At 37.9% G+C, this 19,124-nt stretch overlaps 1 protein-coding gene across 7 annotated transcripts in view; it reads right to left on the reverse strand.

Annotated features, from left to right (window-relative positions):
* The window catches only part of IMMT (inner membrane mitochondrial protein), a 36,943-nt gene extending 17,819 nt beyond the window's left edge, over positions 1 to 19,124 (reverse strand). For 2 of the 7 annotated variants that reach the window (XM_041756030.1, XM_041756028.1), the window contains exons 1-6: positions 18,957 to 19,124; positions 9,627 to 9,700; positions 8,446 to 8,635; positions 3,787 to 3,901; positions 1,877 to 2,014; positions 1,428 to 1,523 (exon numbers count right to left, since the gene is read on the reverse strand). In XM_041756030.1, the coding sequence (XP_041611964.1) occupies positions 1,428 to 1,523; positions 1,877 to 2,014; positions 3,787 to 3,901; positions 8,446 to 8,635; positions 9,627 to 9,700; positions 18,957 to 19,001 (658 nt within the window). In that variant the 5' untranslated portion in view covers positions 19,002 to 19,124. The remainder of the gene's footprint in view (positions 1 to 1,427; positions 1,524 to 1,876; positions 2,015 to 3,786; positions 3,902 to 8,445; positions 8,636 to 9,626; positions 9,701 to 18,956) is intronic. The other 5 variants (XM_041756031.1, XM_041756034.1, XM_041756033.1 and 2 more) reach the window with 5 other exon arrangements.

The raw sequence follows: 19,124 nt of genomic DNA on the forward strand, positions 1-19,124 counted from the left end.
AAAACTAAGAGGTGACAGAATCCTTAAAATTTTCATTTTGCCCAAAACAAAAGAGAAGAACTAGACACACACACACACACAGAAAAAGGAGCATGATGAAATAGACATCACCATCTTAAATGCACAACTTACTTCAAAGAATCTACATAATAAAAAGGAAAAAGTGAAAAGTAAAAAAAAAAAAAAAGAATAAAAGAAAAAATTGATCTTGATTAGATATAGTAGAGAACTCAGGAAAAATTAGGTAGTGGAGAGAAAAGTATAGAAATATTTCACATAAAAAAAAAAAAGAAAAAAGAAATATTTCACATATTTAGAAGTCTTCACTCAACATTCTCAATTATTTGTAACCATGGTCAATAACTCAGAAGAATGCAACAAAAACAAAAACAAAATCCAAGGAGCCAAACTAAAGCCCTGCACCTATGCTCCTTCTACTCTACACAATTCTAACAAACCTGCCCCCCCCCCAACCCCCAAGTAGGGCAGAACCAAAGCTATTAGAAGGGAAACAGGAATCATTCAAGACAGACAGCAGAAGGAAGTCATGGGGAGAGACAAAAAACAAAAATGAAAACCTCGAAGTATAAACAGCTGCTGTAAGACTTAAACATTTCGGGACACCTGAGTGGTTCAGTGGTTGAGCATCTGCCTTTGGTTCAGGACATGATCCCAGTCTGGGAATCGAGTCCCGCATCAGGCTCCCTGTGAGGAGCCTGCTTCTCCCTCTGCCTATGTCTCTACCTCTCTCAGTATCTCTCACGAATAAATAAATAAAATCTTTAAAAAAAAAAAAAAAAAAGGACTTAAACATTTCCCAGTCCAGCAAAAAGCTGCATACTCCCACCTGCAGAGATGTCATTATACTGCAGCACAGTACAATGACATTCCCTCTGCCTTAAGACAGAAAAATACATTGGTATGTATCTAATCTTTTTCAAAACTCAAAAAGTTTAACATAAAATCGAAACTTAAAAAGGAATATGCTTTGGAACATTCCATCCCCTGCCAATGTCACTTAAGGGGCCCACTAGATACAAAGGCTGGTAATAAAACAGAGCAGGAGCTATTTTGACCTGCACAAATAAATCTATGAGTTAAACAATTAAAAGACACTCAGGGAAGTTGCCAAAATATAAACAATTTCTGTTCCACAGAATACAAAGGCTCTCTAGCACAAACCCTAATAAACACAAATGGATTAAGGGCAGGTATCATTCGGAGTTTTCTCCAACTGTACACTTTTACCCAGGTAAAAGAAGATTAAATGGAAAGAATATAAATGATGACATAAAAGTGGTGCATAGAGAAATGCTACTAAAGAAACCAAAGTCACTGACAGATGAGTAACATGTGCCAATGGCTTCGGAAGACAGCAACTGATGGAGATGACCCGAACTGTTTAAGAAGCAGTCTGGTTTACATACACTCAATCTTAACTTGTTCTTGTTTTTCCTGTTGTGCAAGGCGAGCTGCAACTTCTTCGGGTGGTCGCTCCCGTACAGAAGTTGAGGATGCTTCCTCTTGCAGCAAAAGTAAATAAGAGGAAATCACATTTCAGCACAAAATTTCAATAGCTCAGAGGGATAGAAAAACACCATTGTTTGTACTTGCCAGTTCTATCAACTGAGGGCATTTTTGTCATTAGGATTCTAAAACCACATCATCAATGATTCCAACATGAATAAAAGATCAGCTCTTAAACCTCGTGCTTTCAGGGATTTATTCAGACTCTGAAATTTAGAAAATTCCCTAAGCAAGTCTGCAAATAAAAACCAGTATAAATGGGTACTTAAAAACTGTGTAGAGGTTACTGAGGCATTAAACAGTTCTGATGAGCAAATCATTTATAAAACTACAATTATAAATAAACTACCTGAAGCTGCAGGCTTGGGTTGCCCTTCACCAATTCCAGGGTGCCCAGTTTTTATAGATTCCTCATGCTGAACCGCAGGGGCTGGGACTGATGGTGTATCACCTGCTGCAGAAATAACTCGAGCTGCCTCTGTAGGTCCTACAAATATATGTTACTCACGATATTTATAGTTTCCTGGTTTAACACAGGAGCACACAGGAATCTACTACTATTAGCACCCACTTCACATCTGACTCCTTACAAATACACATACTGCCTCTACTCAAACACTCAAATAGACGATGGCCCTCTCCCCCATAGACATAAACCCACACAAGATGGACAATGGTGGGAAATGTACAGAGAAAGGAGTCTCATCAGCACACATTGCATTTTAACCATCAGCATTCTCAGGCAGGGCTTCTAGTAACCGTACTAAATGGTATTAAATCCTAATGTATGAGAAGTGGGCATAAGATTTTTGTAACAAAACAAAACAAAACAAAAAGATTTTCATAACAAGGGAAAGTAGCAACAAAGGAAATCAGAGTCTGTCATGAAGAAGGTAGACAAAAAAAAGTAACCAAAAAAAAATATTTTTTAACTGCTTTGAACAGTGGTAGAGATGAAAGAAGAGGTGTGAGCAAGAACAGTATGACAGTTTAAAACACAAAAGAAGAAACGAAGGCTGAAAACAAAATCAAGAGTTTATAAACAAGTGTTGGAAAAGAAAATGAACAATTCTAGAGGTAAAACAGAAGAGGAAAAAAAGAGCAACATAATAGAGAAAATAAATTTAAAACTGAAAGTCCCATTTAAAAGATAAAGCTGGATTATCACAAGCTTATTAACTGTTCTCCTTGCCCTGCCCTTGGTCCCTTTATCTATTCTGCACAACAGCCAATGATCTTACTCAAATAAAAGTCAGAGATCAATCCCTACGCTCAGAACTCTCCAAACACCTTCCCATCTCACTCAGAATATGAAGCAAACATTTTATAATGGCCTCCAAAGACTGCCTCAATAGGCTTCCTGCTTCCTCATTTTCTCTCTTTTCTTCCACTCCAGTTTCCTATGTTCCTTACTAGTTAAATATACCAAGCCTTAGCACTAATCCTCTCCTTAGGATGCTTTTCTCCCATTAGCCTTTTATACATGCCTTACTCTCTCATCTCTTTCTAGTCTTTGCTCAAACGACACCTTCCAGGTGAGGCTTTCCTTACCTACTCCATTTCAAATTGCAATATTCCCCCCAACACATCACTTCGGACATCCTATTCACTTTACATGTATATTTATATATGATCTTCGTCTCCTTCATCCCACTAAGAAATATTTGCAGAGTTTGTGTTTGCTTTTATTCTTTTGTTCACTGCAACAGCCCCAGTACCTAGAAGAATGTTTGGCACATAGCAGACAATCAGTGAATATTCGCTGAATGAAAGCAAGCCAAGAGGTTAAATTGAGGACAGACATGACTAAGGAGGAATACAGATCAAATAAATACTAAGCAGGTTAGAGTTAGATAAGTGCCGTAAATTAGGACAGAGTAACTGGCAAACCATGAAGTGAAGAAAAAAAAAAAAAAAAAAAAACCAAACCAAACCAAAAACCCAGACAACAGCTAGATCACTAAGAGGGGAAACAGGCTAAGAGAGAGGAAAAATGTAAAGAAAAAGTGTTGCAGGCATGACAATTCTTGCCATTATCCTCACTCAATAGCTATTCACAATAAAGTGCAATCCCACTCAATTCCTAAAATGAATGTCAAATGATAGGTATGATTGGTATAAACATTCATTCCCTGGTGAGAACTAGGCCCCAGAAGAACGCTCCATTGGGTAAGGGCTCACTCTTAACCCTGGGTACAAATACATTGAAACAATTCAATTACCAATAATTTTTAAAAAACTGATTCTAAGTATAGGTACCTGGTGTTGAAGCTGGAGTACCTTCTCCCTTCTGTTTTTGGAGTTGTGAGGCAGGCTGTTTAGATTCTTTCATTACCTCTGATACACTAGAGATTTTTAGTGGACCAGACTGAATCTTGGAAATAAAAGACATGTAACATTTCAGATGTAATACTGTTTAAAAAAAAAAAAAAAAAAGGCAATATACAATAACTTGTATTATTTCAAAAGTCAAGTCTTTCAGGTTTTTCATATAAAGTTAACACTTCACAATATTATCTTATTAACCACAGTAAGGCAAGAGAAGCCATCATTCTAGAAAAATGCAGCCGAAAAATTTCACTCCAAATGACTGGCCCATATTTTCATAGTAACAAGGCCCACTCTTAGGACAAATAATAAAGTACACAATACAGAGCCTTCCCTTTAAAAATACCATTTCTTAGGGTACCTGGGTGGTTCAATTAGATAAGCATCTGCCTTCAGCTCAGACCATGATCCCAAGGTCCTGCTTCTCTCTCTCCCTCTGCTGCTCTCTCACCCTCTCAAATAAAATATTTTAAAAAATAAAGTTTCTTTTATGTATACTACATTGAGAAGACCATTTCCATCTGCTTTCTAAATCAAATTCCATTGTCTTCTACATTCAATTAGAAACAAATAACTTTCAGAGGCTCTGAGTAAAACTCCAAGTATTTTGTTTCTTTAATCTGTCGATTCATGCAATTGCACATTAAAAAACACAATAATTGCAATGTCCGCTTTTCTCTTTCTCACTTACCATGCCTTAAGTTTAAGACCCTGTTCATTAACAGGACTGCCTGGCAAAATTTGCTGGCAAAAATTACTGAGTAACTGAAATATTTTCATTTACCACGTATGGTATGCCATTTTGCCAGAATTTGGCAACGGAACTCAGATATATCAAAAGAGTACTCAAATATAACAGAAATGGTTCTGAACTTTGTCACTACCAGAAATTAGAAATATACGCATTTTTTATTAAAATTTTATCATTTAAATCATAAAATACACACTCACTATAACAAAATAATATCAAGACATATTAATGGTTTTATTTTGCCCCTTTTACTGTTCTTTTCCCCTTACAGCACTCTTAGGCAACCACAGCCAATAGCCTGAAATCTATCTTTCCACCCCAGAGCTGATGGCAGACACTTAACCACTGAGCTACTCAGGGGTCCCTCAATATTTTAATGTAACTGCAAAACCCACAACTTGGTCAATTATTCTCCTATTTTTTGGACATTCAAGTTGGTTCCTGCCTTTTTTATTAAAACATCCTTGTCCGGCAGCCTGGGTGGCTCAGCAGTTTAGCACCGCCTTCGGCCCAGGGCATGATCCTGTAGACCCGGGATTGAGTTGGGCTCCCTGCATGGAGTCTGCTTCTCCCTCTGCCTCTCATGAATAAATAAATAAAATCTTAAAAAAAAAAAAAATCCTTGTCCAGGTAACTGAAAAGCACTGTAGTTTGGACAGTTTCCAAAAGAAGTGCTGGGTCAAAGAGGTTTTATACACACACACACACACACACACACACACTTTTTTTGAAAGATTTTATTTATTCATGAGAGACACACAGAGGCAGAGACACAGGTAGAGGAAGAAGCAGGCTCCCTGCAGTGAGCCTGACATGGGACTCAATCCTAGGACCCCATGATCATGACCTGAGCCAAAGGCACTCAACTACTGAGCCACCCAGGCATCTGAAGGTTGTGTATTTTTAACATTAATAGATTACTTTCACATAAGGTTCTAGCAACTTACATTCTCACAATGAACTTGTGTGTATCTGTGTGTGTATAAATAAGACCTATTTCCAGACTTAGTTGTTCTATTTCTCTAATTTCTAATCCTGTGTCAAAATCTTATTTTTCTATTAAAGTAGGATTATAACAAAGTCAAATACCTGGAAAAACAAGTGTCTTCTGACCCTTCCCCAACCCAATACTGTTTTGAAATATTCTTGGCTACATTACTTATCCTTTCATGGGAATTTTAAAATCATCTTATCTGATTCTTCAATCTCTAGAAAAATCCATTAGAATTCTTATTAGGTATTTGTGTGTGTATACAAATGCCATGTCTCTCAAATATATACAAGTTTAGGGGAAATTTGAGAGAAATGCATATTTGAGAAAAAGGACATTTTTATGATATTAAATCCCATCGAGGAACATAATATTTGTCTCCATTTAGGCAGGTCTTACTCCATGTCCATCAAAAAGATTTTAAATGTATCTTCTCTTAATATTTATACCTATGCATAAATAGTCATGTTGGCACCAAAGGAATTATCATAAAATAAAATGCATAGTTTCTAAAAGCAACAAGTTGGTAATAACGCACAGGAGTAGAGAATGAATAAATGGTAAAAATTAAAAACTAAAACCCTAACTGCTACTGTAATTCAGAGATGAGAAAATATACTTTGGTATATGTAGTGAAGGATGTAGGTTTTGAAGAGAACATTAGTAGGAAAAGAAAAGGTCACTCTGAGTACAAGACCACCAAGAGAAAAAAAAGTACAAGTAGAAGTGATCTTTGTTTAGCTCTCTGCTTTAACAAAGGCCCTTGAAACAGTGTCTGGTACATAATACTCACTTGATCGATATTTGCTGAATAAATGAATGGAAAGCACAAGGCATATTTTTTTGTAAGGTTAACTGGCATGAAGCTAAGGATTTATGTGCAGGACCACTCAGAGATAAGGCTGGAAAGATAAATAAGGGCCAGACTGCAATGTGTATTAAATGTCACCCTAAAAACCAGCAAAAACCATAAACTACAGAATAAAGGAACAAATGGCTAGCTCCCAGGCTAACTTTTTAACCATTCCTTGCTTTACTCTCCTTATACTGAACATGAAACAATCTCTAAAGTCTCTCTAGTTTTTATATTCTGTGGTCTCCTGTCTTTCAAATGATAAGAAACATAAAAAATTTACTGGTAAGTGATATAAAAATATCATGAAAATGTGATAGCACTTATTTTAGATAATTCTCTGGTACTGATATGAGCATAGACTAGATTATGTTAGGAGGGGAGATCTCAGCAGTGGAGAGAGGGAGGAAAGTCTTGGGCGGGGAAGAGAAACAGGTCTAGTTTGGTGATAAAGTATTAAGTTTGATGATAAAGTCATAAAGGTTAGAAGTAGGGTAAGGACAGCTGTAATCCAAGAAAAAAATAAATATCAGAGATTAAACAAGATAGCTAACAAAATATAGGCAACTATGAAGATGAATCCAAGAATTCTAACCCAATGGCATAGTGCTATCTTTAACATAAAAAAGCAAATTAGGGGCAGCCCGGGTGGCTCAGGGGTTTAGCGCTGCCTTTGGCCCGGGGCATGATCCTGGAGACGGGGATCAAGTCCCACGTCTCCCTACGTGGAGCCTGCTTCTACCTCTGCCTGTGTCTCTGCCTCTCTCTCTCTCTCTCTCTGTGTCTCTAAGAAATAAAATCTTTGAAAAAAAATAAAAAATAAAGCAAATTAGGAAAAGTGTAACTTCTGAGGTAGGGCAGAATGGACCTGCCAAGTAATCCAAATGGGAATGTTCAGAAAGACTGCTAGAGTGGAATGAGAAGAGGCCATGACTAAACAATCTACGAAGAATGACACTTGAAGTCCTGTCAAGCAAGAAAAGAACACTATTCTCAACTCTTCAGCTTACTCCATTCTCCTAGAATTGCTCTCAGCTATTTCTCCTGGATCGTGTAGGTTAAAATAGATTTTAAAATGAATCTACAGAATTCTGTTCCCTGACTACTGAAGCTATAAAACTCTCTTGGCCAACATACACATTTTGAAGTTCATGTGAAAGAATATATGATGTAGAAGACTAAGAATATTTTGAAAAAGCATGATAAGGTTGGGGGAAGCTATCAGAAGACATTTGCTTTCTCAAATAATAATGCTGTTATAAGATTTATCTCTAGGCTATGCTAGATACTAGAGAATAGAGGTCCACTCACTTTCTAAGAAAATACTGATCAGTATTGTTCAGCATTACAGTACAAAGAAACACCCACAACCAAATCAGGAAAAAAAAAATTGATGACCTCCTTTGTGAATTTTTTTTTCAGGCAGTTGTTTGGGTAAAGAAATATTTAAGATGTTTAAAAAAAATTTAAACCTAGGGGAGGAGGGGAAGTTTCAAACTCTGAACATATACAAAGTTCCAGAAATACCAGAAGATATTCCTGTCAACCAATCAGTAAGTAGCTGAAAATTCTGTGACTTTTGTTTTATGGTCTAAAAAGAGCCACTACTAACTATAACCACTTGGGTTCTGTGCCATGACCATTCATTCTATGTTTATGCTTTTAGTGTTTTAAGTCACTAATGGGCTTGATAGCTCCAACAATGTAGGCTGTCACAGACCACCCTCCATCCACAGGGCAGCAACGGTTACCTCTGCTCAAGCACCCTCCTCCATCTACTCTTGTGTGTCATGCAATTATTTTCTATATAATGGGTACTAAATGAGAACACTTAACTCCAAATGAATAAAAATCCAACTCTACAGATTAATGTTAAAAAAAAACTAGCAAACACACATCTAGCAGGTTCTACTGAATTATATTTTCAAGATGAAAACAACCTGCTTTTACAAGTATTCCAGAGGATAAAACTGAAATATTGTTTAAAACTCTTACCGGCTTCTTTGGCAATGGAACAGAATATGGTGGGGAACCAAGAACCATCTCAAAGAGTTTGTCTGAGTAAGGTATGGTTTTCTCTACACTTTCCCGGAAATGGGAATCCCATTTGGCATACAGGATAGTACCACCAATACCTCCACCAACAAACAAGAGGCCAGCTCCAACAATTTTGCCAGGGGACAACCTAAGTGAAAGAAATAGGAAAACACATTTTTTTTTTTTTTTTTTTTTTTTTTTGGAAAACACATTTATATTTCTTGGCTTTCCCAAAGACACTTACTTAGACCAATGTAAAAGTCTCAAAAATCTCTAACTTCTACCTCTCTACTGATGATTCAGATCACAGCAGCCAAGTTTATTACTACAGCTGCACATCACCCTTTCCTGATTTGCTGTAAAACATGTCTGCAATAGGAAATAACATTTACTTAAGGATAACTATACTTAAGTATAGTAATATCTAGAATAGGAAGAATGAAGTAATCTATCCTGTAACACTTAAAACTCAAGATGTTAAAAAAAAATGTAAGATGTTCATAATAATGAGATTTGCTTTGAACCCAAAAAAGAATTATCACTAACTTTCAAAGCTCCTCTCTCCTTAATATAACATTTCTTTTTCTTTTTTATTTTTAAAGGTTCTATTTATTCATGAGAGATACACACAGAGAGAGGCAGAGACACAGGCAGAGGGTGAAGCAGGCTCCATGAAGGGAGCCCAATGTGGGACTTGATCCTGGAACTCTGGGATCATGCCCTGAGCCAAAGGCAGATAGTCAACCACTGAGACACCCAGGCATCCCAACATTTCTGTAAACACAATAAAGTAAACCCTTTACAGAAGAAAGACAATACAAATATCAAATAAAACAAATATTTTTAAAGTTACAATATGCTAAGTTCTGGATATAAATCTATTTGCTACAGAATGGAAGACAGCACATGAGGGAGGGAGGCTATCTACTTGGATGCTATCCAACTACAGTAGAACCAAAGAGACATCATAACAAATTTTCACCTATAAATAATGTGCCAAATATTACAGCAAAGCTCCAATGTTTGTATCCCTTAACAAAAAATATTTTAAGCAGCTATTCCCATATTCATGGAAAAGAGATACACACACCTTTTAACACACAGTTAAAAGCCTGTTTACAGGGAGACATATCACATACCTAGAACTGCCTGAAGTAGAGTATCTACGGCATGGTCGTATTGGACGGAGGACAAATTTCCCACAGAGACAACTCTAGAGAGGAAGAAGAAAACATCACAGTCAATGCGGAAGGAATCTGGAAAGCTTTTAGGGTGGTAACTCAGATTAATATTTTTATTACAAATGTCTTTGTTAAACAAAAAATTATTTTACTTTCAGAAATGAATTTACCATAAAACTCTTATAAACCCTTTATAACAGTGATGCTTCCAGTAACCTAAGACTCATATAAGATTATTTTTAAGATTAAAAAAATTATTATCAGATTATGATCAATGAGCACTCTTAAGTGTTATGTACATTAATTATTTCTTGGATATGACTGGAATTTGCCATATGCTTTTTTTAATTGGCAAGAAAAAATAAAATAGCATAAAATATCTACTTTTACTTAGTAAGATTAATTCAGACATCTGAAAAATCACCCACAGAAAACATTGCATTGTAGGATGTATATGAATCTACTAGGGAGAGATCCAATCTTAGCTTAATTTATGTAGGACACCAAATTTCCCATCTGTAAGATAACTATGGGACTGGTCATTTCCTAGAGGCAGTCATTTAAATCTGAAAGTTCATCTTGGTTTGCCTTAAAGTCAAAAATTTTTAAAAGAAAATTTTAATATTATAAATGCTTAAGTAAATACTTATCTCCACGTAACCTATCTTTATTCAAAAGCAAATGGTCAGGCCAACCTCTGAAATTTGTTTTAATCAGAGTAAAGCAAATGTTTCTTAACAATATGTGGATATCTTAAATAAAACAAAAGAACACTTATCAAAATACTTTTGGGGAAGGTTTTGATAAACTTAGTTATTCATAGCAATCAATCTGTAATTTCAAATTTATTGCATCAATATCATCTTTCCTTACATCAAGCAGAAAATCAAACTGTAACAAGTCAAGGGGGAAAAAATGAATTCTCTGGGTTCCGTGATGAAACTGGATTCAAATATCAGAAAAACACAAATTTCCTTTTAGAAATATCCTAAGTTCAAAAAAACTCGATCACATGATTAAATGCCACATAAAATAACTCCACAATTACAGCTGCAATTTATGCTCTAAGCCTAAAAGTAAGCATTAATGTCTTAATACATTTAGGAAAAAAAAAAAACATAAGACAACAAGCTAGATGTTTTACAACATGTAAAGAAGTCATAGTTGGTATTTTAAAAGCATTTCAATTATTATCTAACTTGTAGAATTCTCAATATCGTTCAACTGCTTTTAACAGAAAAACATGTTTTCCTATTGTCCTGTAAAGTGGGTTATACGACATTTTTAAAAAAACCACATCTACTTCTATGCCAAAAGAAATATTAGGAAACCATTAAAGTTGTATTTAAGATTCTATACTTTCATAGATACAAAGAAGTATTCAGGTCAAAAACTAAGACACTGGTCACAGTGGATAATTAGCTAACTGGAACATCAAGCAGCAAACATAATAGTGAAAATCTGAATCTGGGGAGTACAAAACCAAATTAACACTAGAATGAATGCCTCATTTCACATCAATATTTATTTTTGAACCTGTATCTTTTTCCACCTTATACTTTATCTTGACCCTCTATCCTCCCTCAACAGAATATATATGATGCAATAACTTTTTTTTTTTGTAGTCCAAACTGTCAATATTTTATGGCGCCTGGGTTTTCTCATATTCTTAGAAAGTCCCCATCAGGTTATAAAGTAATTCTTCCACGTGCCTTCTACTATCATAGTTTTCTTCCTTTTACGTATAATTCTTTGAAATTAGTCTGAGATACAGATCCAACTTTATTTTTTTCCAAATATCTACTCAGGTGTCCCTAAATCATAGACCCAACAATTTTTTTCTAGTGACTTGAAATGCTACCTTTAAAATACATCAAATGCCTTGATGCATTTAGATTTCCTACTTTGCTCCAATGATCTATACTGATACTGCAGTGTTTTAACTACCGCATCTTAGAAATAGCTTTTAATCTGGTAGGACTTGTCCTCTCTGAGAACTATTATTTTTCACAATTTTTTGTTTTTTTAAAGCTGAGTTATCAAAATGCTTTCAATTAAACAACATACCATTAATTATAAGATGCACTCTGGGGATACCTGGGTGGCTCAGTCAGTTAAGCATCTGCTTTTGGCTCAGGTCAAGATCAAGATCTCAGGGTCCTGGGATCAAGCCCCACCTCAGGCTCCCTGATCAGTGGGGAGGAGTCTGCTTCTGCTTTTCCTTCTCCCTCTGCCCTTCTGCCACCCCTCTCATGTTCGCTTTCACTGTCTCTCAAATAAATGAAATCTTAAAAAAAAAAGACAGACCCTAATTTAAGAGAGAATAAAATGTGTGTGTGGGGGGAATCATGGCGAAAAATTGATAGCAGTAAAGTTTCCTACTTCTGTATGAGAAAAAAGTAGAAATAAGGATTGTAGCATGACTCAAATTTATAGGGTTTTTATCTGAACAAGTGGCTCTTGATTTTTAAAAATTTAAGTATCCCATTCATTAGCCTACTCTCATATTCTACATTGCACATAATATCCTAAGTAATTTTAAAAGTCAGAAATTTATGGGTTTTTATGGTTTTATCACCCAAGTATGAGTCCCCAGACACCATAGTGCAGTTTTATTTATAAAAAAAAAAAAAAAAAAAAAAAGAGGATATCTTCTAAGTCTCTTAATCTATAGGTTTTTTTCTCTAATACTTGGCCAATGGACCTGACTTCAAATTTATAGCATATCATTTTGTTACATTGTTTGTGTGTCTATGTGTCTGTGTGTATATATAATCTGTCTCTATACTTCAGGCCATCTCAAATACCTGGTGTCAAGTTTTCAAATTTTTTTTTCCTGTCTGTAATAAAATTCAACCATTTTAAAGTGTACAATTCAGTGACATTAGTACATCTTCAGTGCTGTACAACAACCGTCACCACTATTTAGTTCTAGAACATTTTCATCACTACAAAAGGAGATCCCTGTACCAACTAGGCAGTCTCTCCGTTCTCCCCTCCCCCCAGTCCCTGCAAACACTATCTACTTTCTGGCTCTACAGACTTATCTATTCTGGATATCTGATACAAATGAAATTCTACAATATGTGGTCTTTTGAGCCCAGCTTCTTTCACTTGGTATGATGTTTTCAAAGTTCATCCATGTTGTAGCATGTATCATGTATGTATTATGTGGTTTCTTTTGGGGGCTGACCAGAATATTTCATCTATGGATATACTATATTTTGTTTATCCAAACATTAGTTGATGGACATTTGGGATGTCTCCATCGTTTGGCTATTGTAAATAGTGCTATATTCCTCGGGAAACTTTGTTTAAACACCTGTTTTCAATTTTTGGGGGTGGAATTGTAGGGTCACATGGTAATTCTATGTTTAACTTTGCATTATTTTACGTTCCCACTGGTAATGAATGAGGGTTCCATTTTCTCCACATCCTATCACCTATAATTTTATGTTTTCATTATAGGCATCTTAATATGAAGTAGCTATTTTATTGTGGTTCTGATTTGCATCTCCCTAATGCCAATGGATGTTTATTATGTTTTCATGTGCTTTCTGACCACTTTTACATCTTCTTTGGATAAACGTCTATTCAAGTCCTTTGCCCATGTCTTATTAAGGTTGTCTTTTTATTGTTAAGCTATAGTTCTTTACATATTCTGACTCTAGATCCTTATCAGATATATGATATGAAAATATTTTCTCCCATTCTTTTCACTCACTTCAGTGTCCTTTGATAGAACAAAAAATTTTAATTTTGATGAAATCCAATTTATCTTTTACTTCTTTTGGAGTCATATCTAAGAAACCATTGCCAAATCTAAGTCGTCCCCTAGAGCTCTCTTTCTTATGCACCAAGCTAATCTCTTTGTTTATATAAACTAAATATCCTACTTTAACATACTTCTTCATTCTGGAATACCTTTTAATTAATAATAACCTATCATGTAGAAAGAACTATACTGTTTCAAAGCAATTTGCCTTGACATAACTTTATAATCAATGTTGCAAGGTTAGGATTACTGCTTCTAACCTATAGAAACATGATTTTTGAAAAAAAAGAGGGTGCCTGGGTGGCTCAGTTGGTTAAGGGTCTACCTTCGGCTCATGTCATGGTGCTGGGATAGAGCCCCACATCAGGCTACCTACTGGGCAAGGAGTCAGCTTATCCCTCTCTCTATACCTCTGTCCCTTCCCTCACTTGTGCTTTCTCTATCAAATATTTTTTAAAATAAATAAAAATAAAAACAAAAAAGATAAAAATACAACACCCATGTTATGTTCTTGCACAAACCATCTATTCCTTAGCTCCAAACTAAGGTAAACATACAAAAAGAAACCAAATTCTAGGGGTGCCTGGGTGGCTAAGATGGTTAAGTGTCTGCCTTTGGCTCAGACCATGATCCCAGGGTCCTGAGACTGAACCCCACATCAAGTTCCCGGCTCAGGGCGGGGGGGAGGGGGTGGGCGCGCACCTGCTTCTCTCTCTCCCTCTGCCTGCCACTCCCCCAGTTCTCTCTCTCGTCAAATAAATAAATAAAATCTTTAGGAAGCAAGCAAGCAAGCAAGCAAACTCTAGCATTACAACCTGGAAACAAGAGACTATAATAAATATCTCCTCACATGAACCCCATTCTGGAGGTTCCAGGTTTCCCCTATAGACTTTGCCAATGGCTATAACTGACCATGTTTTGGTGGGTTTTGACACAAGGACTCCTCCCACACAAACAAAAGACACCTAGAAGTTAACACCTACTTCTACATTTGAAATACACATTAGCATGCATGAAATACACATAGCAACTTTTTCAAAGGCTAATTTAAAATATAAGAATCAGGGATCCCTGGGTGGCGCAGTGGTTTGGCGCTTGCCTTTGGCCCAGGGCGCGATCCTGGAGACCCGGGATCGAATCCCACATCAGGCTCCCGGTGCATGGAGCCTGCTTATCCCTCTGCCTATGTCTCTGCCTCTCTCTCTCTCTCTCTCTCTCACATCAGGCTCCCGGTGCATGGAGCCTGCTTATCCCTCTGCCTATGTCTCTGCCTCTCTCTCTCTCTCTCTCTCTCTCTGTGACTATCATAAATAAATAAAAAAATTAAAAAAAAAATTTTTAAATATAAGAATCATGAATTAAAGGACACTTGGGTGGCTCAGTCAGTTAAGCGTCTGCCTTTGGCTAAGGTCATGATCTCAGAGTCCTGGGATGAAGACGGGAGTCAGGCCCCCTGCTCAGTGGGGAGTCTGCGCCTCCACACCACTTATGTGTGCAAGTGCACGCTCTCTCTCAAATAAAATCTTTTTTAAAAAATAAAAGAAAATAAAAGAATTATGAATTAAAGTTAAAAATATATCACAAAGGGCAGCCCGGGTGGCTCAGTGGTTTAGCGCCGCCTTTGACCCAGGGCATGATCCTGGAGAGCCAGGATCGAGTCCCACGTCGGGCTCCCTGCATGGAGCCTGCTTCTCCCTCTGCCTGTGTCTCTACCTCTCTCTCTCTCTCTGTGTCTCTCATGAATAAATAAGTCTTTAAAAAACAATATATACATATATATATATATATATACACACACACACACACACACACACACAAAAATCCAGGAAGTTTGGCATTGAAGCAGTATTATCTCTCAAGAAAGACACAGATCTCTATCTTAGAAAACGTACCCTTCAGTTACAACAAGCAAATGGCAAGTATTAAATACGGCAAAAGAAGGAACTTAATACTTTAGTTTTCCCTCCATACATGTATGAATATATATTACTCATATATTCCCACTTGCATGTCTTAAGTTACGATGTAAATATTCCAAAATGGCTTGAAAGCCACTGGCCTAAAAGGATGAAAATAAGGAATAAAAAATGATCTAACACCAATAAAAGCAAAGAGCAATGATATATTAAAGTACTTTCTACCATGTATACTTGGCAGACATTACTGCTGAGTAACATAGTTTTTACAATCCTAATGAAAAAAAATTCCAGAAGACTCTAAAAGGGCAATAGCAAAGCAGGAAAACATCAAAGAAGATGAAGCTTGACAGAATGGAAAAGATTTTGGCAAGGAGAATATTCTGGATAAAGTTGACAAAATCAAACAAGGAAAAGAAAATTTGACTAGAAAGCTCAAAAGAATCTAAAGAACCATCTGCTGGGAATGAAAGTTCTGAGAATTGATATAATCCCAAGTAACAGTATATAAAGAGATGGGGCAACAATGAGATTATCACATACATCAGAATGGCCAAAGTCCCTAAAACTGACAACACCAAATGCTGATGAGGATGTAGAACAACAAGAACTCCCATTCATCACTGCTAGGAATGCAAAAGGTACAGCCACTCTGAAAGACAGTTTGACACTTTTTTACAAAAACTAAACGTATAATACAGCAATCATGCACCTCAGTATTTACCCAAGAGCTGAAAACATGTTCACACAAAACCCTACACATGAATATTTAGACCAGCTTCACTCATAACTGCTAAAACTTGGAAGCAACAAAGACATCCTTCAGTAGGTGAACGGGTAAATTGTGGTACATCCAGACAATGGAATATTAGTCAATGCTTAAAGAAAAGAAAAAAAAAGAAGGCTGTCAAGCCACGAAGAGACGTGGAAGAAAGTTAAATGCACATTATGAAGCGACTGAAGCCAATGTGAGAAGGCTACACACTGTATGATTCCATCTATATGACGTTTTGGAAAGGCAAAACTAAAGAGTTAATAAAAAGATCAGTGGTTGCGAGGAGAGGAAAGAAAGTGATAAGTGGAGAATAGAGGATTTTTAAGGCAGTGAAAATACTCTGTAAGATACCAGTAACGACTGACATATGTCATCATACATTTGTCCAAACCCAGACAATGTACACCAAAAGTGAGCCCCAATGTAAACTATGGGCTTTGGGTGATTATGACATGCCCATGTAAGTTCATCAACTGTAATAAATGCACCACTCTGGTGGGGGATGTTGATAATGGTGGAAGGTAAGCAAGCATGTGTGGGGGCAGAACATCTCTACCTTCCCCCCAAATTTTGCTGCAAAGCTAAAACTGCTCTCTAAAAAGTCTTAGTTAGGGGATCCCTGGGTGGCTCAGCGGTTTAGCGCCTGCCCTCGGCCCAGGGCCTGATCCTGGAGTCCCACATTGGGCTCCCTGCATGGAGCCTGCTTCTCCCTCTGCCTAGGTTCTGCCCCTCTCTCTCTCTCTCTGTCTCTCATGAATAAATAAAATCTTCAAAAAATAAAAAGTCTTAATTAAAAAAAGAGAGATGGGTAGAGAGGTCGGACCTTGGGGATATATTTTGAGGTACAAGTAGCAGATTCAATAAAGGAAAAAGGAGAAAGATAAAGAGCCCCTAGATACTACATAAGAAAAGCCAGAAAGCAAAAACAGCTTCACAAAGCAACAATATCAAATGCTACAAAATGAGAAGAAACCAATGAATTTTTACAAGATCGCAATTTCGAGACCCTAAGAAAATGCGGATGCAAGCTAGAAAAGGGTTCATATTTTAGTGTGAAGCTTTAATCTGTTTTCTTCTAACTTCCTAATTGGAATCCCAATAAGTAGAAAGCATTTTCATCAAGACAAGGAAGGAAAAAGAGGAAAAATTTTAGACTTTATGGCAGACAAGGAGATTGGTGACAGCCATGACATAATCTGAGGGCAGAACAAGAGTGTTCCATGAAAGAAGAGCTCTGAAGACAAACCAAGAGTTCTGCACTCAAAGAGTTCTTCTAGTCCCACTTGGGTACTACATTAGGAGGGATTCTAAGATGGCCCACACAATTTCCACCCTGTTAAGCCCATGATTAGGGTTGCAAGACAAAAGGGATTGTGCAGGTGTGTAACTCATCAGGTAACTCTGAGTTAATCAAGAGGGAGGTTTTCCAGGTGGGCCAGGCTAATCTTAACGCCTTTTACATGCTGATCTAGAGATCAAAAACAGGAAAGTTAAGAGAGACTTCTGAAGTCAAAGAGATAAGTTCCTGGTACCCTACAAGAAAGCAAACATCCATGTCACTGAGCAACACACTTGGAGCAGACTCTAAGAGAGTTAGGTGACAGCAGGAAAGAAAACAGGGACTTCGGTTCCTCAGGTGCAAGGGACTGAATTCTGCCAAAATGAACTTGGAAGAGGACTCTGAGGTCCAGATGAGAACCACAGCACAGTCAATGCCTCAACTGCAACCTTGTGTGACACTGAACAAAGAATCCAGACCATTCATAACCAGAAAGTCTAAGAATAAATGGGTGCGGTTTTAAGCTGTTAAGTTTGTGACACCTGTTATGCATCAAAAAAGAACTAATACAGACCCTACTTGCCTACAAAAGCTGCTTCTATCCTGGCAACAAGTAGGGAGACAGGCAAACTTGAAGGGAAAAAAAAAAAAAAAAAAAGCCTGACATGATTTCTCACTCACTCTGACTAGAGATTTTGTTCAATTGCTGCTTGGTGTGCAATACATCTTCCAACATATCAGTAATTCTGAAAACTGTGAACAATAGAAATAGAAGTTTATTTCCAACTTTAGAAAAGTACTTTGACAAGCATGCAGATATAAGTCACTGGGTGTCTAGGCTTCCTGGATGTCTGCCAAAGTTGTCCCAGCACCTGGAGAAATACATCCCCAAGCTAACCTCAGAAATGAGCACAAGGTCATGACTCCTGTTCTTCCTCAGTACCCAGAGTTTTTACTTCATAAACTACAATCTCTCGTTTTTGTTTAGAGTAAGAATACCTCAGAGGCTCTCTAAGCTACAAAAAAGAAGGTCCTTCCCGAGTAATTACAACCTTGACCCCTAAAAATGTGGACTCTAACAGTCCCAACGCCTCCTTATTAAAGATGCAACAAGCCAAGGCTATAGGCGTTTCCTGCTGGGAACTGTAGTTCTCCCCGCGACCTTCAACCACTGGCTGCGCGAAACCTATCACGAGCCCAACCGGCAACCCGAGCGCCAGCAGCCACTATTGGTCCCTGCCTGGGGCAGCGCGCCGCTGATTGGACGACGCGTCCCCGAAGCCGTGCTGACCGTCCTGCGCCCGCCTCCCCACCACCTTCTCTCCACACCCCATCCCGCTTAGAGCAATAACCCTCAAATCATCCCAGTCGGGCGAACCCCCTGATTAACTGCTTCACGGGTCGGCCCAGGACTCCCGCGATGAGGGCGGCCGCGAAACACGCCTCTCTCCCGGGGCCTAGTCAGAGCGAGAGCCTCTCCCATTTTCCGTTGGTTGGCCGGAGTCCGCCTCACCACGCGCTCTCCCAGCGCCCCCGCGCTCACCTGGGCGGCGGCGGTCACACCCGATAACTGACAGGCCCGCAGCATTTCGGCCGGGCTTGGGCACAGCTGGTGTACGAGGGAGCTGCCGCGGAGGCGTTAGTAAGGGAGAGCGTGCGTGAGTGCGTCCCTGCGTCCGTGCCGCCTCTCCGCGCCGGTCGTACCGGAAGG

This window comes from Vulpes lagopus, chromosome 5, assembly GCF_018345385.1.
Source record: "Vulpes lagopus strain Blue_001 chromosome 5, ASM1834538v1, whole genome shotgun sequence".
In the NCBI taxonomy this organism is placed as follows: Eukaryota; Metazoa; Chordata; class Mammalia; order Carnivora; family Canidae; genus Vulpes; species Vulpes lagopus.